The 25,102-nt window shown below is 42.7% G+C and overlaps 1 protein-coding gene across 1 annotated transcript in view; it reads left to right on the forward strand.

Annotated features, from left to right (window-relative positions):
* Positions 1 to 25,102, forward strand: part of LOC123516130 (protein amalgam-like) — a 177,443-nt gene that overhangs the window by 115,838 nt on the left and 36,503 nt on the right. The window contains exons 2-3 of the mRNA XM_045275238.1: positions 5,270 to 5,350; positions 18,617 to 18,807. Coding sequence (XP_045131173.1) covers positions 5,270 to 5,350; positions 18,617 to 18,807 — 272 coding nt within the window. The remainder of the gene's footprint in view (positions 1 to 5,269; positions 5,351 to 18,616; positions 18,808 to 25,102) is intronic.

Genomic DNA, 25,102 nt, shown 5'->3' on the forward strand with positions numbered 1-25,102 from the left:
TTCATACACACCTGCAGAAAGAAAAACTAGAAGGCTTCAGGTGTGCCCAATTCAGAAATGAAATTGTATTGATGTATCGTATTAAAGATGAAGTTTTATACATCTACACTCCATTATCTCCTTCTTCATTATTCTACCTTTTCTCCTTTGCTTTGGTCTTCATTTTTCTGTTTTGTTTTATTCTGTCTTGTTCGTGTTTGTTACCGTATGTTTTAGGGTATTTTTTTCTTTCCTTGGTTTCTTCATTTTCGTTTTTTTTTTTTGTTCATTTCCTTTTCATCATACTTGTCTTCCTCCTGTTCCTCCTCATCTTCATGTTTCTCTATTCCTTCTTCCTGCGTCTAGATGACTGATCATTTAGATCTTATGATATTTTTAGAAAATTTTGTAAAATGTTAGCATTTTCAGATAAGGAAATCACACATTTTTCATTTAGGTCCTATCAAATCTGTGGCAATTTTTATGAAATTATCACAATTTTCAACATGCTTTGAAATCAACTTTTATTTGTATTATCCTTATTTAACGAGGGAAGGCGACAGACAGAGGGCTTCTTCTTTTGCCACTGGAAAGAATGAAAATGTTTCAAAAGAAAATGTCGGCAAGTTTAGTTACAAGTGTTCTAAACCTCTCGAAGTGGAAAAAAAAAATAAAGTTCCATATTCCAAAGTTTACTAAAGCAGAGGATAACTCTTGTATCTGTAATGAGGAAAGAATTAGAAAGATAGTACGAGGAAGATATTTTTGTCCAACGGAATGTGAAAAGTAAAGATACTCATAATTAAAGAAAAATGACATGTAAGACGAGCATTTCACTCGATTTACATGCGTCTTGCCTCATAAAATTTGTCTCACACGAGGCTTAAAACATTCTTTCATTGTATAAAAAAAAAAAAAGTGTGCTAAAAACAAAGCAGAACACTGTTTTCGAGGAAGTTTATTCTTCAGGAGTGAAATAAACCAGATTCGTTCTCTTCACTCAACACACGCACTCACACACACACACACACACACACACACACACACACACACACACACACACACACACACACACACACACACACACACACACACACACACACACACACACACACACACACACACACACACACACACACACACACACACACACACACACACACACACACACACACACACACACACACACACACACACACACACACACACACACACACACACACACAGTTTTACATCACTTCACATATTTTGCAGAGATCGTGTCGCAGGTACTTCATTCATAAGACAAAATAACATGCCTCTATATGCACAGCAATTTCCATGTGGCGTTGGTGGTGCGAAGCAGATGGCCAGCTTGTAACTCACCAGATGAAAGTATATGCTCCTGGTGCCAATTACTTCTCCATACCACACCGCAAGACACCAAGGCATATTAGACATCTTAAGCTTGTACAACCTTGTAATTGTGGAGGGAAGGAATGTCAAGTGAACCCCAGATGATTGTTGTTGATCGATCGTGAACGACCTGGTCTTTTGCATGTTTACATTGCGGTAAAATAACCACAACTCATTCCACAAAGGTCGGCACATGCGCAGGGAGAGAAATTGAGTTAACAACACAGAGAGGGTAAAAACAATGCGTGTCCCTCGACCAAAGCTCCCTGCCAGCGAGGACTGGAGGGATGAGGCACGTGGCAGGTAGCTGTAGGCCAGGTAATCACTTAATAGTAGCGAGCTTACTCAGGTAATGACCTCCCCGAGCAGTGGTTTGTAATATTCGGTGGACACGCAGCAGCGGTACACTGATACTGGCGCGGGGACTAGGATAGCGAGGGTGCAGGGAAGGAAGGAAGCGCTGAAGGCATGGCGAGGTGGTGTGTTCAGGAGGGTCATTGAGCGTTACGAGCTGATTACGGAAGCTTCGTGTTAATTTGGTTATGCAAAGGATGATTCCTGAATTTTGCACAGACACGAACAGATTCCCTCAAGTTAGGGGACGGGAAACTCTGCAGATTTTGTTGGTTTAAAATCAGTTTGTCAGTTTAACCTCTTCAATACTGGGACACATTTTTACTTTGAGATTTGTGTACGATTAGACCATTTTATTGACATTAGGAGGTGACTATGGAGGTCAGAAGATTAATAGCCACAGTCTTTGCTTTTCTAATCACCCACATCAGTTTCTGAAGTTGTATAAAATCACCAAACAGTAAGCAGAATCAATATGGAAACGTGTCATGGTACTACATTAGGAAAAGTGCAATGGAGGTCACAACCATCAAAGCCTTCAAATCGACCAAGGGAAGAGTAAACATGATCACTGTAAACCAGAAGAATGACGAACAAGGGTGAAACGACGTAAAGAATATAGAAAATGACAGCTAAAAAATAGGTTAGTTTGAAGAAAGAAAGACTAGAAAACACTAGGAAAAGAACATAAACTAGTTGAAATGTAAACTGCTGGAGAGGTAAACCAGAAGAAAGATAATGAACTACAAAGTTAAAAAGATAAATAAAGAGAAAAATAAACTAAATGTAAAAATAATTCTCTCTCTCTCTCTCTCTCTCTCTCTGCAGGCAGCTCGTAATATAGTGATGGGTACGAAAACAGACGGTTAGGGAGGCGTAGGTGGACAACAGCCTGCTACCAGTGATATTACTTCAACTGTCTCTGCTCAAATAATATGTGAGGAAATTCTCCTTCTCGAAATACCGGGATATTGGCCGTCTCAACTCTCTCTCTCTCTCTCTCTCTCTCTCTCTCTCTCTCTCTCTCTCTCTCTCCAATATTTGAACAGGTCAAGTGAGGAGAACCGTGGAATGGATGAATGGATGGATGGATGGATGAACAGCTGGAGAGAGAGGAAAGTGAGAGGGTGGAGAGAGGGAGGTAAGATGAGAGGGAGGAAAAAGAGAGATCTGTTACACTGAAGAAGGAAATGGAACATAGAAGGGAAATGACAGGAAATGTGTTGTCCGTCTGTCTACCTGTCTATCTATCTTTAGTGTCCAAATGGCTAAGGCTTTCTCTCTCTCTCTCTCTCTCTCTCTCTCTCTCTCTCTCTCTCTCTCTCTCTCTCTCTCATTCCCTCCGTTTATCCACATGTCTTTCTGCACGTGCCTTTCTCCCTCATTATCCACATTTCTCCTTTTCGTCGCGTGATACATGGCTAACTAAGCTACTGGTTCTCATCAATGAAAGGCTACCTCGCCGCCCCTAACGCGGTGCTCCCCTGACGTGATCTGCAGCCTTATTTCCCTGTACTGTAATCTGCGGTTTCCTAAGCATAAATTTCTCCAAGTAAGCAGGCTAATGACACACTAGAGAACTTCACATGGCAGGTAGACGTCCAGCCAGTGTCACCTTCTTATTGTGGGGACGCCTCGGGTTGTGTGTGATGCAAGGGGTCTTGAAATATAGCTAGGTATGCAGCTCCGTGCACAGCCAGACAGATGGACAGAATGGTAGACGGGTGGCTAGTTGAATAGGCAGAAAGAGAAGGGTTTAATAAGAAAAAGTGAGACAGGCAGGGTAGGAGACAGAAAAAATTAAAGTGAATGTGGTTCCGTAGAGATAGACAGGAAAGATGAATAAAAAAATTAAAAAAACTTACAGGGAGGTAAGTAGATACACAATTAGGCGGTGAAGCAGTCCGGCAGAAAGTAAGGCAGGTTGGCAGGCATGCAGGCAGACAACCGATGAAATATTAAGACAAACAGACAGTTGAACAGACAGTAACCAGTTCATTTGGGAAGACAGACAGACTGGTATCAAGCAGACAGACAGAAACAGTTACAAAGAGAGACAGGCAATTAAGAGGACACACACACACACACACACACACACACACACACACACACACACACACACACACACACACACACACACACACACACACTAAGGAATAAGCTGAATAAAAGAAAAGGATGCATAAATTCCAACTTTAGACACGCAAGCTCATCGACGTTTGGGTTAAATATTGCCGTGAAATACTATCACTGGGGTCGTTATGATCTGTATCTCGTATAAAGTTTTAATTATCGTCCCTGACTGGTGTCGCGGCAACGCCTTTAATGTGCACGTATTTCTTAAGACTTCGGCGAGTGTTTGTGTGCAGATGCGGCCGCCGTCTCCGTGCAGCAGCCAGTCACCTTCCAAACTACGAAGTCTCGCCTTATATTTATGGCACAAGTTTGCTTGATAAAATAAAAAAAAAGCTCTCAAGGCTGGATAGTATAGTTTTTGATGCACCGTAGAGACTTTGTGTGTTTCATGGTGTTTTGTTGTTTCATTATTATTACTATTACTATCATTATTATTACTATCATCAATATGCAGCATCATCAACAACAACAGCAACAACAACAAAAACAACAGCTGCTATACCAGCAGAAGCAGCACCACTAACAACAACAACATCAACAACAACAACAACAACATCATCAACATTACAGCAACTACATAATTAGTAGAGGTGGCAGCAACACATGTAGAGTTGTAGCACAGACAATTGTACCAGTGTGACTGTACAAACAACCTTTATATGTAATTGCTTTTATCTAATTTCTTGGTGTTCCGGTCATCCTCGGCTGTTCCTGCACAAGTGTGACAATAACTTCTAACTCTATCTCGTAACTGCCAAACATTCCACAGGCATTCCCCAGCCCACTCTAATTACTTCACTCCTGCCTGGACCGCGCGCCACAGCTGCCAGCCACGGCGCCTCCCCAACAGTGCGACGCCTATTTTCTGGTAGTTAAACTTGTACCAGCGTCCAGGTATTGTCCTCGCACTTATCTCAGTGCAAAAGCTCCTTATCGGTGGATCACTGGGCCAGAGCTAAAGATTTGCATTTCCATGCATAGATAAGATCAGTTCCCATTAGCTTGTCACGGCCCTGAAGTACAATGAGTCTGGACCCACGACACTTGTGCTGGCCATGTGGTGGGGAGGGTGCCGTCCACCTTCACCAGGCGAAACAAATTCAAGATTAATGGGAAACAAAACTCTTAAGCTTAAGGAATCGCTAATCACTAACACAACCTCACACCTTCCCTTCCCTTGCACCCTTTCCTCACACTCTCTGATGTACCAGTACAACTCCCACTTAGCGAGCTGCTGATGACCTTAGCATCACTGCCAGCCTCCTCCGCCTCCCATGGGTGGCGCCACTGGTGCCACTGCCAGACTGTACCCGCCTACATTACTCTTTCCATTCATAATGACTGACGTCTTATCACACGCGCTTACGCTCACTGTTCTCACAAATCATTATTCTTCTTCCTGCAGATGAGGACCGTGGCGAGCTGACAAGAGTAATGGACGTCCCAACAATGCTGGCCGTAATTCTGTACTTTTTCATACCCTCAGGTAAGTTTGCAGCAATGTTTGTCTCTGTCCCATTGCTAAATCCTCTCTGCGACTCAATACTTGCAACTTAAATAAAAAAAAGACATGAAGGCAGCGTAAAAAGTCACAATAACAGCAAAAGTGATATTCATATGTATAGCACCATAGCTGACATTCCTTTACCGCCTCGCCATCAAACCTTTCCCAGTCTCCCCACACACGCAAACAAGATAACACTGCTACATGACGGCCTACGTACGAACGCCACGAAAACGCTGCATTGACACCCATTTTCTTCTCCCTCCAATTTTGTGTCCTGCTGATAGATACGACCTTGACGGCGGACACTTACAAACTTCCCCAATGAAAACAGTCAGGCGCCTTATCTACAAGAGGAAGAGCTCGTTGCTTGACGCCGCCTTTCCCAGAAGTACAGTTGTTGATCCAAAGCGCGGCATTACCTCCTTTATCCATCCGCAGTGCCTATGGAGGGGCGTATTCGTGGCTTACGTGCTATTTCCTTCTTGTTTTATTTCTTATGTAAGCATTTTTTTCTTTCGGTCTTCTTATCTTCTGGCAAGGCTTTTAGTGTCATTCCAAGAGTGTGTGAAGTTACGAGGCAGGAAGGCAAAAGAGCCACAGTGTCATCTTGATTTTTGTTTGTCTTTAAATTGAAGTTGGTGGTCTCTAATGGTCCGTTAACCCCTTTCAGTACTGGAGCACATTTTAATCATGATTTTTCGTGTGATTTGACCATTTTATTGACATTAGGAAGGGTCTATTGAGGTAAGAAGATTAACGGCCAGAGTTTCCACTATTTTAATTCCCAAATCACCAAATAGTATTTAGAATGAATATGAAAACGTGTTCTGGTACTGAAAGAATTAAGTAAGATTTAGTTGAGTGATCTAAAGAAAAATAAAAGGATATAAAAGGAAAAAAGGAAAATAAAAAGAAAAGGCAAAAAGAGTAAAAAGTCAGAAACAAAAAAAATCATTGACTTCAAATAATAATTCGTTAAGTAACACAAATTCTAATATCTACAAATCAGAAGTTTTACACTCAGCGGAGACCAACTTTAGTGCAGCGCTGTTCGTGATGCATTGACGCTGACGACTATAAGAGAGAGAAAAAAAAGCAAGTCACGTGTAGATTTTCCCTTCAACGCATCACATCAAGCCACGCGACACTGGAGGCTTCGCGCGTTTGTCACTTGCTTTACTGGGAGAGAAAAAAAATGTAATAAAAAATAAGAAAAAAAAATAATGAGTAAATGAGTACATATAATACACAACATGAGAAAGAAAGAAAAGTGGTGCAAAAACAAAATAATGATGAATGAATGAGTAAAAAAAACACATAATACTACAAACACAACAACGATGCATGCTTATTAACTGTCCAGGGCAATACTTAATACACAAAATATACATATATACTTACTTCATTAATGGCAAAAAAAAAAAAAAAATATTACAGCGTGATAAAATAATAAAAAATTGAAAAAAATGTTACAATACACAAATACAAACGATAAACTGTGCATAGCCATTAACTGAGCCATTAACTGTCCAGAGAAATACTCATTAGATAGTTTACTGCAAAAAGAGAAAAGAAAAGAAATCTAATAATGAAAATAATGCAACACACAAAATTACAAAAAGAAAGGAACAAAAACGTGTAAAGAAGTGTGGATAGACAGAGAATAAGATGGAAAGACGTGTTGACGCGTGACATGAATAAACTTGGACCACAAAAAGACGCAATGAAGAGAAACAGATGGAGAAAAAGTTAACTCAAGCGGCTGACTCTACAACACAGTGGGAATAAGGTCGTATAGAGAAGAAGAAGAAAAAAAAACAAGAAGAAGAAGAAGAAGAAGAAGAAGAAGAAGAAGAAGAAGAAGAAGAAGAAGAAGGAGGAGGAGGAGGAGGAGGAGGAGGAGGAGGAGGAGGAGGAGGAGGAGGAGGAGGAGGAGGAGGAGAAGAAAAAAAGAAAAGAAGAGAAAGCAAACGGTGCAAATATCAACTATCCACAGCAATATATGAAACAGTGGCAAACGCTTCTTACCTTAACCCCTTCAGTACCATGACGCGTTTCCATATTCATTCTGGTTACTATTAGGTGATTTTATGCAGCTTCGAAAACTCATGTGGTGATTAAAATACTGAAGACTGTGGGTATCAATCTTCTCCATAGACCCTTCCTAATGTAGAAAAAAGTCTAATCTTACACAAATCGCAGGGTTAAAATGTGTTCCAGTATTGAAGGGGCTAAGCGAAGAGTATCGATCACGTGAGGCTCTTACGAATCGCTTCCTCCACCAACAACAACTTCCTGGTCAGCGTGCAATTCGGCCCCACATGAGATTTATATAATGTAGTGTATTTACTTCCGGGAATGTGTCGTGTTTCTCATCAGGCGACGGCGTAGCACTGATGGGGTCGTGTTGGGTGACAAGGCGCCCCTTCGTGTGCCTCCTAAGCTCTATTTTCTCAGAAATTTCCCCCGCTGGTATTGTAAAGATTGTATTCCCTTCCAGTTTTTGCCAATTACTTTCTTGATTTTTGTCTTTGTGTGTTTTTTCGTCCATGTGATTTTGCTCTTATGTTTCTTTAATCCCTTCAGTACCATGCCGCGTTTTCATATTAATTCTGCTTACTATTTGGTGATTAAATTTAGCTTCAGTGGATATCAAAATAGTGAAGACTTTGGCCATTAATCTCCAGACCTCCATCACCCCTTCCTAATGTAAATAAAATGGTCTGATCGTACATAAATCTCAAGGTAAAAATGTGTCCCGGTATCGAAAGGGTTAATTCTCCTCTCTTGTCTGTCCCTATGTGCCGCCAATCTCTTGACAAGTTAACAGATATCTATCATTTTTATTTTCTACGTCCGTTCACTACAGGTAATTTTCAAACCTCATGCAGTCACTATTCGTTAGCCAGAGAGGAACTAATACACAATGGTAATGAAATACTGCAATTAAATGGCAACTAGTACATGAACTTTTCCATTTCACGAGAAAAAAAAAAATATGTTAACCAAATGGCAGGCTTCATCAGACCTACTCATACCTGAAATAGAATTATAATACCTTAGTGGTGAAAATCTAGGCGTCATATTTAAACTGTGAGAGCAAAAGAAATTCCTTAACTGCGCTTTACTCACCCAAGATCAATATCCAATAACGTGAATTCATAATGCACCTTTCTACTGAGCTGTAAATCACAAAATATCTGTCATCAAAAATATATATAAAGAGTACATGTATATCTATTCCTTTAAGGTGTCCGTCCTTCCCACACCCATTTCAAGGCTCAGTTCATTCTGTCTCAAGGTGGGAACTGTCCAGGTGTGGCGGATACTATTCTTCTCGGTGTTTACTTGGGATTTACGAGAATGTGTTTCCTTTCTGCAGGACAACAACATGTATACAGAGAGAGAGAGAGAGAGAGAGAGAGAGAGAGAGAGAGAGAGAGAGAGAGAGAGAATCACTTTACACACATCACCACATCACCCAATCATTCATCCACTTATTCATACCTAACGCTCATTACAAAACCTCATCACTCTGACCCGGTCCCAGTCCCCCTAATTCCCCAATCTTCGCCTCGCCTCGCCTCGCCGCGCCATCGAACCGCTCATTCCAATCAAAGTTTCGGTCTCCCATCAGCGAAGCACAAGCGGCCGCACCACTCACCATAATCACACTGCCAATCACCCCTCCCCACCATCCCACCACTCCCCACTACTCCTTCCTTCCTTCCTTCCTTGAGCCACCCTGAGCCACCCACCCTTCCGTCCGTCTCCGTCTTCGTCTCGCCGGCTCTTTTTCTTCCGAATTTCGTCGTCGGTTCATAGAGAAAAAAAAAAGGAAGGAAAAATAAAAACTTGTCAGCCATTACTCAGCCTCGCGGGAAAATTAAGACCCTCACTTCCACATTACTCTGCTCTAATTAGTGAAGATTTTCCTAATTACCTTCTTGACATACGTAATCCGCCACGACGGATCACGCGGACTCACCCATGCACCGTCCGCACCCATCGCCCACTACTCACGCCGCCCCTCCGCCACCCCGCCCACGTCAAGCCAGATCGTCAAAATTAAACGTTTGAGAGAGAGAGAAAAAAAAAAAAAAAAACAGGAACAAAAGCCCCCAAAAACATATCCAATTAACTAATTACTGAATTACAGACTACGTGTCCTATACATTAACCGGCGCCTCCACACCTGCAATTGACGAGGTTTAGTTAATTACGAGTGGAATATTAAAGACAAGACTCCCTCAGGTATGAAATTGTGGCGTCACTCGTGTAGATCAATCTCGGCGACCATTAATTGTGGCGACGTGCCGACGAGATACAGGTGAGGGTCGGTGTTGGGCAGGTGTGGGGAGGTGCTAGGTACGGAAAGGGAGGCGTGGGGGACGTGCTGGAGAAGGTGAGGCATAGTTGTGTTGGGGTAGGTACTGGTTTAGGTATGAAGGAAATGCTGGAACAGTGTTGAGTGTGGTATGTCGGGGAGAGTAATCAGTGATGGTATGAGTACAGGTGTTGAGGTTACGAGGACCAGGTGCCAGAGTGAGTATAGAGAAGGCGTTGGGGAATGCTGAAGGAGAGGAACTTTGGATAACAGTAAAGAGTTGTTGAATTTGTGTGGAAAGAGTTTTGGAGTGTGTAGTGCAGGTATTGATGTGTTGTGGAGGATGATGAGATGTAGTGTTGAGGTGGTGAAGGGAGACACAGATTGTAGTGAAAGATTATGCCACAGGATGGTGCTTGGACAGGTGCAAGGAGACGTGTGTGTGCAGATGTGAGAGTATCTAATGCGAACATTCTCCTGGAGTTCCCAAGACGATCAGCGCGTCAGGCGGTGAGTGTTGTGTACTTTGTCAGGCGCTTCGTGTGAGATGTTCAAGATGAGCTAATTGTTTCAGGAAATGAAATAGCAACAGGTGTGCGGTGGCTGGTCTTGTGTGTGTGTGAGTTAGGTGTTGAGTGTTTCATGCAGCATTTGAGTGGAAGGATAGAACAAAAGGCGATCCAGTTAGCTGAAAACATTAGAGGTTACCTGATTTCTAACTGAGTCTGTGCACGTGTGAAGGAGACTTGGTAGAGAGATGAAGAGAAAGGAGAAGAGGAAGGAAGAAGAGGACGATAAAGAAGGTTAAGTTTTGTGAAGGAGAAAGATATGGCAGTTTTACTGTCTAGGGAATGCTGAGGGAGGAAGAGGAAGAACGCTCGGTGAGAATGAAAACCCTAGACAAGAGAAGGAAAATCAACAACCACCGCTAACATAAATCCAGCACGCGGAGACCCAGCCAGTCTGTTCCTCGGGCGGACCTTTAATTCGTCAGCAGTTAAGTTAATTAAACTTTAAATTCTGACTAAATTGCTGAGTTTATTTCGTTAATGAAGCACGTCACCTGCCGGCGGGGAACACCGTGACTCCCGCCGCCCAACACAATTCATCTCCAACCCAAGACCTCACCGGGAGATTAATGAGCGTGGAGTAATGAGGAGGCTGAAGAAGACTTTGCGGACACACACACACACACACACACACACACACACACACACACACACACACACACACACACACACACACACACATACACACGACCAAATCATCAGGACACGGCGCGCAGGAAAACACAAGCAGTGACTTATGATGGGAAATGAAGCAATAATGAAGGCTGGCGGCGTCCAAGGCGGCTTCAGTGTGAGTGATGGTGGCGGCAGGAACGACGGCGGAGGCGGAGGCGATTGGGGCACCGGTTGGAGTGGCAGTAGTAATGAAAAAAGAGGGTGAGGTAGTAGTAGTAGTAGCAATAATAGTAGTAGTGGTAGTGGTGGTATCAGTACTAATAGTCGTGATGGTGAAGGCTGTAAGGGAACTAATAGGAAGGGTGGCTGGAGAATAATAGTTGTAATGGGTGCTGGTGATGGTGGTGGAGGTAGTGTTGGTGGTGGTGATAGTGGTGAGTGAGAGCGAAGTAGTAAAGGGAACGGCACAGTACAAGTACCGAGATAACAACAAAAGTACTTCATGAGGGTGTCTTCTTTTTCACCCACAATAGCACTTTCTCCTCGCTTCATGTCCTCTGATTAAAGAAAAAAGGAAAGTAATTGTACGGCTTGTGGGGAAAGGGAGGCCAGTCGTAGCTGAGAGGAACGGCCATGATTGTAGTAGTAGTAGTAGTAGTAGTAGTAGTAGTAGTAGTAGTAGTAGTAGTAGTAGTAGTAGTAGTAGTAGTAGTAGTAGTAGTAGTAGTAGTAGTAGTAGTAGTAGTAGTAGTAGTAGTGACGGTGGTGATAGTGTTAGTAATGGTATTGATACTATTATTATGATCATCTTAATGCGTAATTCATGATCATAATTACATCTCTTGATAACCAATCTAATGACTTGTTTACCCTTTACATCCATAGACGAGAGAGAGAGAGAGAGAGAGAGAGAGAGAGAGAGAGAGAGAGAGAGAGAGAGAGAGAGAGAGAGAGAGAGAGAGAGTATATACAGACGAAAAAGCAAGAAGACAACTAATTTCTTACCCTCGCTCGTCTCTCCATTCTTCCTCCCTTCCTTCTCTCCTGTTCTCTTTCCTGCTTATTTATCACTCCCCGCTGTCTCTTCTCATTTATCCCTCCTCTCTCTCTTTTGTATACTTAACACTAATCATTCTTGTTCCTCTGTTTTCATTTCCTTTTCCGACAACTTACTCAAATTACAAAGGAAATTGCTACTTCTAATCAAATTTCTCCAGATATATCATTTTGCTTTGATGTCTTTTAAAGAATTGTTATCATTTTTCCCGATGGCCATTATATTGGTACTTATTTATCTATAAAACAATAAATTAAATCTGTTTGAAGGTTCTTTCGTAATTTCTTCTCTTTATCTTCCCTTTCTTATTGTCTTTGTTTTCCTTTCCGTTTAATTTCCTTTACGTTTTTTTTTTCTCTCTCTCTCTCTCTCTCTCTCTCTCTCTCTCTCTCTCTCTCTCTCTTCACTGTCATTTCTCCAGCAGTCTGTATGATTCTTTGTCACTCACCCTATTTCCTCTTCCCTTTGACTCTCATTCGCCTTTTACACTCATATTTTTCCTGTCTCCTTAATCCTTCCGTCTCTCTCTCTCTCTCTCTCTCTCTCTCTCTCTCTCTCTCTCTCTCTCTCTCTCTCGATCCCTTGGTCTATTTGTCTCCCGTATCACTTAATCACCCTCTCCCTGCCTCTTACCGACCCACTCACTCTTCCTTCTTACCCTTCTTTACCGTCTTCCGTTTCCCACCCACCCACACCTCTTTGCATCCCTCTGTCTTCCTCGCCTCTTCCGCATCTCTTAACGTATTACCCGCTCACGTCTTTCCTGCCAACTATTACCAACTTACTTTACTACCTACGTGTTTCGTCCCACTTGCCTCGATTTCTGAAAGCATTCGAAAAGATTAACAGAATCATAAGAACAGGGGGAATGGTGCAGTCAAGCGAGCTAATAAGGATTACAACAGAAAATAAAGTACTGATGTGAATGCAAATAACGGTGACGCACTGCAGGGAAGAGGAAGAGGAAGGTACTGACTCTCGCTACGGTCGGAGAAGAAATGAGAGGAGCGTTCTGGCGGTCATGAAGGATCCTCATTAGGAGAATATGAGGTGAGATGTGATGGTGAGGACTCCACGCCAGGCAGACGGGGCGAGGCTGAAGTACTCTCGTTGCAGCTGTTAAATTGCCCGAATGTTCCGCGATGTAGGAGGGGAGGCAGTGGAGATGGAGACGAGATAGGAAGGAAGGAAGGCAAGGGAGTGAAGGGAAGGAAAGAAAAGTGAGGTACTGGTGAGGAGGAAAAGAAGGGTGATAACGTGGGAAGAAATGAAAAGAAGGAAGGGAAAGAGGATGGGAAAATATTTGATGGAGAGAGAGAGAGAGAGAGAGAGAGAGAGAGAGAGAGAGAGAGAGAGAGAGAGAGAGAGAGAGAGAGAGAGAGAGAGAGAGAGAGAGAGAGAGAGAGAGAGAGAGATAGGAAGGCGTAGATGAGAAATGGGATCATATATAGAGAAAAATGGGAGCAGAGAGAGAGAGAGAGAGAGAGAGAGAGAGAGAGAGAGAGAGAGAGAGAGAGAGAGAGAGAGAGAGAGAAGGGAGATAGGAAGGCGTAGATGAGAAATGGGATCATATAGAGAAAATGGGAGAGAGAGAGAGAGAGAGAGAGAGAGAGAGAGAGAGAGAGAGAGAGAGAGAGAGAGAGAGAGAGAGAGAGAGAGAGAGAGAGAGAGAGAGAGAGAGAACAAGACAAAATTGCTCAACCTTCTTGTTCTTTTCATTCTTCATCTCTGTCACACCTCGATGCTTTAATAATCTCTCTTCCTCTTTATAGCTCTTTCCCAGTACTGTCTCTGTCCCCATTCTCTGAACCTCAGCCCCATCTTTTCTTGTTCAAGCATTACCCATCCTACTCTTCCACGTACCATCCTTCCTCAGTATCCTCAGGTTTTGCATTGCCCTGCCGTCCCCACAGACTGCCTCTAGCCCCGCCTTGCATCGTCTTCCGGGTTGTTAGTTGCCTTATATCCTTTTTTCCTCTTTCGCTTTGACTATTAAGCTTCCTTCTTGCTCCTCACTCTTAATGTCTTTCCTTGTTTCGCCTCATCCAGCCACGCCCACCACAACCCTCCCCCTCTCATCACCAGCCACTCATCACCAACATCCCGCCCGCCTCCTCCCTCAGCCTCCAGGGCAAAACCAAAGCCTTAGCACAGATGACACGAAATTCGTTTTAAAAGGAAAGTTGAAATGACTTTTCTTTTCCCTGGATTGCAGCCCGAAACATTATTCTCTTCGAAGGCTGGTCATTTACAGCAACAAATTGGTTTCTAATCTCCCTTTCCTTTCTCTCTCCATCCTTTCATCTCTCTTTCTCTCTCCACGAGAATCTTTTACACTTCCGACACTTCTCCCTTTAGTAGCTTTTCTTCGCCAAGGTTTGTCTTTTCTTCCATTTCTCGGCAAGACTGTATGCATGACGCGGCCTGTATGAATAGACGTGAAAGAAATTCCCATTGATATTTTCTTTCTTTTTCTTCCTGCATGTAATTAATTTCCTTTTCTATTTCGTTCGGCAGTGAAGGCAGGCAATAAAGGAGATTATCTGTTTGCATTAGAGATTAGGACCTCCTGAGGCTGTGATATCACGTGGGCCGCTGCGCTTACGGCTCATGACGGCGCTGAAAACTGAAACCGCCGCGTCAGTCCAGCCAGGCACCAACAGCCGCCAGACACGACACTCCACACTGTCCCCACCGCCACACCTGATCCCACACCTGTATTATAAGCTTCACGTGTCTCATCACCGGCTATTCATCGCCTGGTTATTCATCCTTATCCATACTCCGGTTTGTCAATATAAAGAATTCCGTCATTTGTTTCTAAATTTTCTTTTTCTCGTTTTCTATGCATCTTTGTTTTCTTACATGTATCCAATTACCTTTTTTGTGTTTATCTATTTTGTTTATCCGTTAAGTTTTACGTAAATGTTTGTGTGCGCATTTATTCCTTTTTTTTTTTTGTAATTCCTTTCTCTGTTCTTTCCTTGCAATCCCTTTTCTCTTTTATTCTTTCCTCTGCACATCCCATGTGATCATTTCCTCCGACAATTCCACCACCACCACCACCACCACCACCACACCCATCACCACCACTCGACTTCTTTTCACTTTTATTTCCTGAAGACCTTTCCTTTTTCCTCAAAGCGTTCCTTCTTTCTCCTCCGACCCTGGTTCCTTCACGGCCCTTCCCGCTAATCACTCTCCTCATCACATTTCCCACTCCTCTTCTCATCACTCCCACGTTGAGATCTTGGCGGGTTCAGTCACCAGGGGGAGACAATGACTGACGTGACTATGGCTGTTTTGGGTCCATCTGTCTCTGTAGGATAAGACACGACATCTCCGCCTTGTCTGCTGTCCCCCCTCTCGTTTTCCCTTCTCGCCTTTCCTCCTTCACCTTCCTCTCTCGAGCCACATCTCCTCTCGGCTTTCATATGTCTCTCTTTTCTATTTTTTCTCTTCTCTTATTTCATCTCTCTTTTCTCTCCTCTCCTCTCTTTCTCGCTTCCTTCCTCGGTTTTTCTTCTCTTCTCCCTCCTTTCTTCCCTTCTCATCTATTCTCTCTCATCTTCCTTGCTTTCTCTTTCGCCTTTCTTCTATTTCCTCCCTTTTCCTCCCTTCTCATCTTTCCTTCCTCTCTTTCATCTCTTCTACAGTTCACATTTCTCTCTTCTCCTCTTTCTCTTTTCTTCATTTCCTACTGTTTCTCTTTATTTTCCATCTCTTAGCCTTTCGTGTATCCTGCTCCTTTTCTTTATTTCCTCCTCTCTCTTCTCGCCTTTTCCCTGTCTTATCTCAATCTCTTCCACCTTTACCTTTCTACCTTCCTCCCTTATTCCCTTCTCGCCTTCCCTTCTTCCACTAAACCTTTATTGCAGCGTCTCTCTTTTTGCCTCCTATTGTGTTCCCTTACTTCGTGTCTTTCCGTCTCTGCTGTGTCCACATTACTGATCCGTGTATCATGTCACTCTTGGATCTCCAGTAGCAGGTTTCCGTTTTCTGTGTGTGTAGGAAGTAAAGGGGTATAAGAGGCCGTGTGTATGTGTGTGTGTGTGTGTGTGTGTGTGTGTGTGTGTGTGTGTGTGTGTGTGTGTGTGTGTGTGTGTGTGGGTGGGTGGGTGGGTGGGTGGTAATGAACTCCCTGGGTGTAACACGTAACAAAATGTGACAGGTGACGCCTCTACTTGTGGGACATAGTACAAATGTGCTTAAAAATAGACTTAATTCAACATAAATGTGCTTATACCCCCTAAATGACATGGACCCTTCTATTCTATAAATTAATAAACAATTGGGAAAACTTTTATTTGTGTGTGTGTGTCCAGAACGTTTTTTTTTTTTTTTCTCTCCGAATAAGTTATCACACGTCCTATTATTTCATATCGAGAACTAATATAACGAATTGCTGTCATATTCGGAAACGGAACAAAGGTTTTTTTTTTTTCTTTAGTGATCAGGAGAGTTGGTGGAAATAATAACTCATCTTTTTTTTCCTTTATATTTTGTTTGCACGAATGAATGAATATCCAGTACAATATACCAGTCTGTTATACCAGTACCAGACGACCTTTACCAGAGCACAAGCATCACACTATTAGTACCACATTACCAGTACTAGGCCACCATTGCCACACCACACCAGCCCACCAGTACCACACCACCAGTAACAGACCACCAGTACCACACCACCAATACCAGACCACACCACGCCACCAGTACCACACCACCAGATCCACACCACACCAGATCACCAGTACCAAACAAACTGTACTAAATTAAACTTCCCGAGCAGGTTAAAAAAAAAAAAAAAAGCAATGTATAGTTCCGTGAATTGCACACACACATGGTCCCATCACGGGGTGTCCACCAGGGAGTGTCCAGAGCGGCGTGACATTCCCACGTGGTATGCCAAACAGAACCAATCCCAGTAGGTTGTGTTAATTCGTTAGGCGGCTGGTCCAATAACTCGCAATAGCGCAGCACAAAGGTACAATTAATCGCTACCCATTTATGTTTTCTTGTTTCGCCGTGGTACAGTGGAACCATGCGTGCTTTGGGGTCCGAGGGGTCTCCAAGCGCACGGGTTCGAATCCTGTCCACGGTCCGAGTGAGGATTGGCTTTCTCACTCGGGGCAATGATTTCTTAGCGGGTAGGATTTTAGATAGGAGGTACCCCAAAAGTATCCCTTTAGCCCATAAATTCCCGTGAAAAACCCACATGGTATAAATAAAGAAAAATTATTAAAAAGATGAGCAGTATACTCTTTTAGTTCAGCTGGGTAGTAAATTTATTTCTTTATTTTGTGTAATTTAGTTTCCAGTGAGGTCTAGTAGGACTAGGTTCAGGGGGCATTGTGAGTCTATCAAAGCCAGCTGTGACCTCAGTAAATGCTTCCTTTTTGTCTCCTAAGATTTGTATTGCTTCTTCTATTAGTGTGGTTTAGTTTACAGTGCGAGTGTGTATAGTTTGTGTAATGAGTGAGCTGTTCTGGCCACGTCTTTACAGTTAGCTCAGGCTCTTAGATAAACTCAAAGATACCTGATGGTGTTCTAAGTAAGATGTGAGCTTTTATTAATATACTATGAACACGACTTGATTTCTTTTAAGAGAGAAGTTTCAAGACATTTATCCCAGACTATTGGATAACTCTATTATTCTTTCAGGAAACTGGCAATCAAGTGAGCCTTTTTTTCTTTGCCCTTCGCTTGCTTCTCTTTTTGCTGAAAAAAAGAAAAATTGTAAAGCTTATGGCATAAGGACTTTAACTTTCTTGATATAAGGCAAATCTCTAACCTTTGGCTTTCTGTATGCGTTTTTCTTTGACTTTTGGGAAAAATACTGTGATATGAGACTGAATAATGACACGAATTTTTCTTACAATATCTCAGCGTTAAATTTAATGCAGCAAATATGAAAACTGTACTTTTTTTTAATACATACTTAATCACATTCTCGCTACTAGTTATAAAGAAACGATCGAACGGTAATGGCGAACTGAAAAATGAAAAGCTTAAGTCATAACATTTACAATTCAAATCATCAATGGAAGGCGAGCAAACATCATCAGCATCTCACGGTATTTACTGCACCATCTGGAGACTTGCCCTTTCCCTGCCATCAATCAGTCTGCAGGCGGAGATGAGATTGATGTTCTTCTCACAATCCATCTTCGTCAGTCTATAAAAGTACAATCTCTTCCATTCCTCCCACCTCTTCCATTACTTCCATTCCTTCCCGTTCCCATAAGTACGTTTTTCCGCTTTCCTCTTCACCTCAACCTTAAAGTCCACGTCCATCATCTCTCTCTCTCTCTCTCTCTCTCTCTCTCTCTCGTAAAACGTTTCTTTCTTAACCTTGTTTTTCATTTCCATTTCCGTTCCCTTCCCGTCCTTTTTATTCGCCAAAACTTTACATTTACCTCCCTGTCCAGGTCTCTCTCCTTTTCTCTCTCTCTCTCTCTCTCTCTCTCTCTCTCTCTCTCTCTCTCTCTCTCTCTCTCTCTCTCTCTCTCTCTCTCTCTCTCTCTCTCTCTCTCTCTCTCTCTCTCTCTCTCTCTCTCTCTCTCTCTCCTTCAGCACTTCAGTTCCTTCTTCCTTCCTTAATCCCTATTCCTACAGCAGCCACGCCCCGCCCGTCTCTAGCTTACAAACCATTTCTCCTTCTCTACTTTCCACAGCAACATCGGGAGCGATTCTAAACGACGAGGCTGGCGGCCATCACCCCCACCAGCACAACTCGCTCCCCCCCTTCGTGGACGTGCTGCCCCCGGGACCCTTCTATGACGTGGAGAGATCAGCCAACGTCACAGCACTTGTGGAGCAACCAGCGGAGCTCAACTGCCGCGTGAACAAGATCGGCAACAGAACGGTAAGTGACGGAGACGCTGACGGAGGGAAGTCGATAGACAGAGAGAGAGAGAGAGAGAGAGAGAGAGAGAGAGAGAGAGAGAGAGAGAGAGAGAGAGAGAAATACAAGGAAGAGTCCGGATAAAACAAAAGACAAAACATAAAGAAAGGAAGTAAGTAAAGAAAAACATGGAAGAAGAAGGAGGAAGAATAAAGGAAAAATCGCGTAAAAGGATAAAAGGAAGTGTGGAAACAACCAAAAGAAAAAGATGAGAAAGAAAGAGAAGAAAGAGAAGAAGGAGGAGGAGGAGGAGGAGGAGGAGGAGGAGGAGGAGGAGGAGGAGGAGGAGGAGGAGGAGGAGGAGGAGGTTGGAAAAATGTCGAACGAAGTGAGTGAATGAAATACTGATGAGAATGTGAAAGGAAAAAGACGTGAGGAAAAAAAGAAGCAGGGAGGAAGAGGGGAAACATGATAAGAAATATACAATAAGGAGCTTATGAGAGGATTAGAAGACAAAAGAAACCAAACAAGAAGAAAGAGAAGCTGGAGGGAAAGAAAAAAAAATGATAAAAAACACTCAATAAGAAAAAAAAGAACATTGATGAAAAAAGAATAACAACAACAGCAAATTTACGAATGAAATATCAATGAAAAAAAACGGAAATGAAAAATAGAAACAGCAAACAAGAGTGGAGAAAAATAATGAAAGGCAGCCACTGAAATAAATGCGAAAGAGGGAAGGGGAGATGGGGGAACAGAATTAATGGGGATAGGGGGAGAAAGAGAGAGAGAGAGAGAGAGAGAGAGAGAGAGAGAGAGAGAGAGAGAGAGAGAATGGGGTGACTAGGAGAAACGGATGAATAAGTAATGGGGAGAGGAAGGAGAAGGAAGGGCAGTGTGAGAACGTATATATTTGAGAGGAGGTATGGGATCAGCTGGCGAGTAGAGGAGAGAGGGGACACAGAGGCGAGGATCAAGTGAGGAGTCCTGTGGTGGGGATCGTTCAAGACAGAATGCCTTAACAGAAAGACCCGGCCTACCTTGCCTTGCCTTCCCCGCCCTCCTTGCCTACTCCTGTCCTATTCCTACTACGGATGACATGTGTGTAGAAAAAGAAAAATATATAAAAACGAAAGAAAAAAAAAAGGAAAATTTGTAGAAATCGAAAAGAAAGACTGAACTGTATAAGAAACAGAGTGTAAATAGTGTGTAAACGGGAACATTTTGGGCTAAGAAGTAAAATAAAACTAAGAAATGGAAGCGTAAATTCATCTTGGCGCAACATTTAGGTATTTCTGGAGTTTTCTTTGCACGAATAATTGGACAAAAAACAAGACAGGGAATAAAAAAAAAAAAAAAAAACGTACATAGCGTAAGTGGCGACATTTTAAGTTAAGAAGTAAAAGGAAAACTAAGAAATGGAATCATAAATTTATCTTGGAGCAGTATTCAAGGATTTCTAGAGTTTCCTTTGCACGAAAGTGAAAGAAATACAAGAGATGGGATCAGGAAAACGTGGAGGATGAGATAGAGGTAACACAAGAATCACATTGCACACAAGACCGTCATAAATAAGAAAGAAGCATAATGATACACACAACTAGACGCAGAAACCAAATTTAAATAGCAAATGATAAAATAAGTATATAGAATGAGTGACTGAGAGAAAATGAATAAGATGAATGTCCACAGAAATATTTAGGATAGTTAGACAGCACTTACAATTGAAAGAAAAAATAATACAGATATAAGTGCAAACGACAGAGAGAAAAAAAACGGAAATATGAGAACAATACAAGAAGTAGAAGGAAATTAGTAAAAATCTTGCAAGAAAAAATAAAGAAAAAAAAAATGAGTTCCACAGATTAAGTAAAGGAATAAAAACGGGAATGAAAAAAAATGCGTACTGAAATTGAATGTGAAAAAGAAATGAGGAAGAAGAAGAAGAGGAGGAGGAGGAGGAGGAGGAGGAGGAGGAGGAGGAGGAGAAAAAGAACAAGAATTTAAGCCAGAGACAAAAATCATGGAAAAGAAATATTACGTAACGTGATAGAGAGAGAGAAAAGGAAAAGGAAATAAAATCGAGAAGGGAAGATATGAAACGGTCCTCGCCGAGAAAGAGAAAGATAAAAAGAAAACGGAAGAAAAGAAAATGAAAGAAAGAGAGCAACAAACCATTAAAAGAAGGAAAAAGGGAAAAAAGAAAAATAGGAAGAAAAAACGAAATGAGACGAGAGAAAAAGAAACATAGGAAAAGAAAAGGATGATTAATAGTTTCTCTAATAACAAAAAGGAAGGAAAACAAACAAGTAAACAGAGACACGGCTATTAACTTCAAAACATTACATGAACACTCACAAAACTTCAGAGAGCTACTGCAGGAGGAGGAGGAGGAGGAGGAGGAGGAGGAGGAGGAGGAGAAAAGGAGAAGAAGAAGAAGAAGAAGAAGAAGAAGAAGAAGAAGAAGAAGAAGAAGAAGAAGAAGAAGAAGAAGAAGAAGAAGAAGAAGAAGAAGAAGAAGAAGAAGAAGAAGAAGAAAAGAAGAACAAGAAGAAGAAGAAAAGAACAACAACAAGAAGAAGAAGAAAAGAAGAAAGAAAGAAAAAGAAGAAACACAAGAAAACAACAACAACAACACAACAACAACAAGAAGAAAGGAAGAAAGAAAGAATGTACAAAAATAAAAGAATAGAAGATAAAAGAAAATATGATAGTAAGTTTGGAAAAGAAAGGGCAAAAAATCAATAAAATGGAAACAGAAACTAATATGAGACATCACTTTTTCCGTGGCCTTCCATTATTTACGTGGTGGTGGTGGTGGTGGTGGTGTTGGTGTAGAGGAGGAAGGAGCGATCACCACTTAATGAGGGACACACATCACTGCCCTTAGTAAAAAGAAATATAAGGAAAGTATACACAAACTACCTCCTATTTCTCCTCCTCCTCCTCCTCCTCCTCTTCTTCTTCCTTCTCCTTCTTTATTTTTTTCCTTCTCCCACTTTCCCCTTCACTAAATGCTACTTATTTTCTCTTTAAGTATCGGTGTAAAAGTCAATCAGTCAGTCAGTTAGTCAGTCACCCAGTTAGTCAGTCAGTCAGCCAGTTAGTTAGTCAGTCGCGCGGTCAACCAGCAGTTCAAGCCATTCAGCCATTCAGCCAGCCAGTCAGTCAGTCAGTCACCCAGCCAGCCAGCCACTCCGCCAGTCAGCCAGTCAGTCATCTAGCCAGCCACTCAGCCAGCCATCCATTTAGCCAGTCCACAAGCCAGCCAGTCATCCTGTCATTCAGCCACCCAGCCAGCCAGTCAGTCACTCACTCACCCAACCAGCCACTCAGCCATCCATCCATACCAGTTAACCAACCAACCATTGAATCAATCACTCAGTCAGTCACCAGCCTCTCACCTCGTAAATCCTCCAGCACTACGATGTCAGCACTCACAGCACCACAACACCTGAACGCAACCCCAAAAATGTTTAAGGAAAAATTGTCGAGAGTTTCGGAAAATAAATAAACATGGAGGTTCGGTAATCAGCTTCCTTGGTCCCCGTGCTGCGTGGAAACTCTCGCATGGTGGTGGGCGAAGCGCCGTCTGGAGGTAAATCATGTCGTCAACCTTCAAGTGCAGACGGCGAAGGCTGAGACGGTGGAGGGAAGAGGGCGGCAGTGAGGGTGAAGGCGTGGGTGAGAGCAGTGATGTAAGAGTTAGAGGAGCGCGTTGTGTTAATGATGGTTGCAGTATAGCACGAGAAGTAGATTTTAACCTCTTCAATACCATGACTCGTTTTTATATTTATTCTGCTTATTGGTTGGTTATTTTATACAGCTTCAGAAAATTATGTGGGGATTAACATAGTGAAGACTCTTGCCTCTAACCTTCTGACCATCATAGACCCTTTCTAATATCAATAAAATCGTTTAATAATACCCAAAACTTATGATAAAAATGCATCCCAGTACTGAATGGATTAAAGAGCAGTGATAAGGGGTAGCAAGGAGGTTTGTGACGGTGAAACTGCTGTGAGGGAGGTAGAAAAACTGCAGACGGGGAGTAAATAATGTAGTAGACAGATAAAGATGACTGTGGTGACTGTATCGATGTGGCTGTATATGCAGACTTGTGGCAGAGGGACAGGCAATAACGACGAGTACAAGACAGTAGGAAGAAATCTATAGTGGCGGTAACTGTGGTTGTGGCATGGATAGAGAGCCCAGATAGTAAGTGCAGCGTTAGGGAGAGGGACTTGTGGTGGCGGTAATGGAGGTGGTGGCAGGGATGGGGTCGAAGCAGGTAGGCAGCGAGTGAAGTAGTAAGGGGCCAGTGGCGGCGGCGGTGGTGCTTGCTGCAGAGATGAAGGTAGGATGGCGAGAGGAGTAACAGTTTGGTGGAAGTAAGAACAAATGATGGCTGTGTGATTGTAGAGAGAAGGAGTAATGATAGTTAATACTGATAGTGATAGTTAAAGGTAGTAGTTGAATTTGTAGATGGGAGGAGGAGGAGGAGGAGGAGGAGGAGGAGGAGGAGGCGCTGGAGTGACCTTGGTATGGCAATGGTGGCGGTGGTGACGTAAGTAGTAGTGATGGTGGTGGTGGAAGAGACTTGAAGGACCCATTACTCAAAGGGTTTTCGAATCGTTTGGCAGTGACGTATTCTCTTTCTGCATTACGTACGACCCTTCCTTTTCATCTTCTTTCTCCCTCTCTCCTCATCCTCTTCCTCTTCTTCCACTCTCTCTCTCTCTCTCTCTCTTTCTCGGTGGGTGAAGGAATCCTCGACTTTATTTCTGCTGAGCAAGAGGAAGTGGACGAGGCGGCGAGAAAAATTATTGACCATGGGAGAGAACAAGAGGAAGAGGACCAAGAGGAGGTTTAGGCCCCCTCGCCCCGAATACAGTTCCCTGAAGGGGGCGGTGAAGAAGGCCAGGAGTGAGAAGTGAGGGGCTGTAAGGGATGTATGGGATGGAGGAAGGAGTGAGGGAGTGGAAGGAATGAGATGGAGGGAAGAGGGAAGAGAGGAAAGAGGTAAGAGTGAGGTGGAGGAAAGAAAAATATGGAGATGAATGAAGCCAAGAGTCGCGAAGAGAGAGAGAGAGAGAGAGAGAGAGAGAGAGAGAGAGAGAGAGAGAGAGAGAGAGAGAAAATACATACCCGCACGTAAGGTTAAGGGAAAAGGGAGGGAAAATAATAAACGGTGAATTATGTTCCAGTAAAGGGTCATATGGAGAGAACGAACGTAGTAAAGAGAGAGAGAGAGAGAGAGAGAGAGAGAGAGAGAGAGAGAGAGAGAGAGAGAAAGGAATGAAATAGAGAGAGAATGACCCAATATACTGGATTTGAAAGGGTACCAGGAGAGAGAGAGGGAGAGGGAGAGGGAGAGGGAGACGGAGAGGGAGGGAGGGTGAACTGGTGGAAGGTGGAAGGGAGGCAAGGTGGGCGGGGGAGGTGTGGACTTACAGTGTGGGTCGCGGCGTGATATGGAGGATTATTGGTAAATATTCGAAACCCACGATGGGATTTGCAACAGAGAGAGAGAGAGAGAGAGAGAGAGAGAGAGAGAGAGAGAGAGAGAGACCCAACACAGTCCTCGGAGCTTAAATAAATTACAGGAGTAAATAGAGAGAGAGAGAGAGAGAGAGAGAGAGAGAGAGAGAGAGAGAGAGAGAGAGAGAGAGAGAGAGAGAGAGAGAGAGAGAGAGAGAGAGAGAGAGAGAGAGAGAGAGAGAGAGAGAGAGAGAGAGAGAGAATCAGTGTAGCAACTTTCATCACACACACTCACTCACACACACACACACACACACACACACACACACACACACACACACACACACACACACACACACACACACACACACACACACACACACACACACACACACACACTGTTCTTTATTGACTAATTAGTATAATTATCTTCCACTTGATTAAGCTCCTAATCTCTAATGATCTCTTATTCGAATAATGAGATCCGTCTTTATCAACTCCTTGTCAGTCTATCAGTCCGCCAGTCAGCTCGTCTATCTGTCTGTTCGTCTGTTTGTCTGTCTCTTATATGAATGTGTATATATATATTTCTTTTATGTAAGAGAGAAGGACTGCCCAAGGGGTAACAAAAAATATAAAGAAAAAGACCCACTCAGTCGCCAGTCTCCTTATAGAGCCGATAGAATTAGCCAAAGGATACGGACAAATATATTGATATGTGTGTAAGAATAAGAATCTTCACATGTATCTGTGTTTGTGTGCTTGTATGTAAGGAAAAAGCAAACGACAAACCTGATTTTTACTTGGTTATTTAAACTTTTACCTGAAAGAGAAC

The sequence above is a fragment of the Portunus trituberculatus genome, chromosome 40, assembly GCF_017591435.1.
Source record: "Portunus trituberculatus isolate SZX2019 chromosome 40, ASM1759143v1, whole genome shotgun sequence".
Classification (NCBI taxonomy): domain Eukaryota; kingdom Metazoa; phylum Arthropoda; class Malacostraca; order Decapoda; family Portunidae; genus Portunus; species Portunus trituberculatus.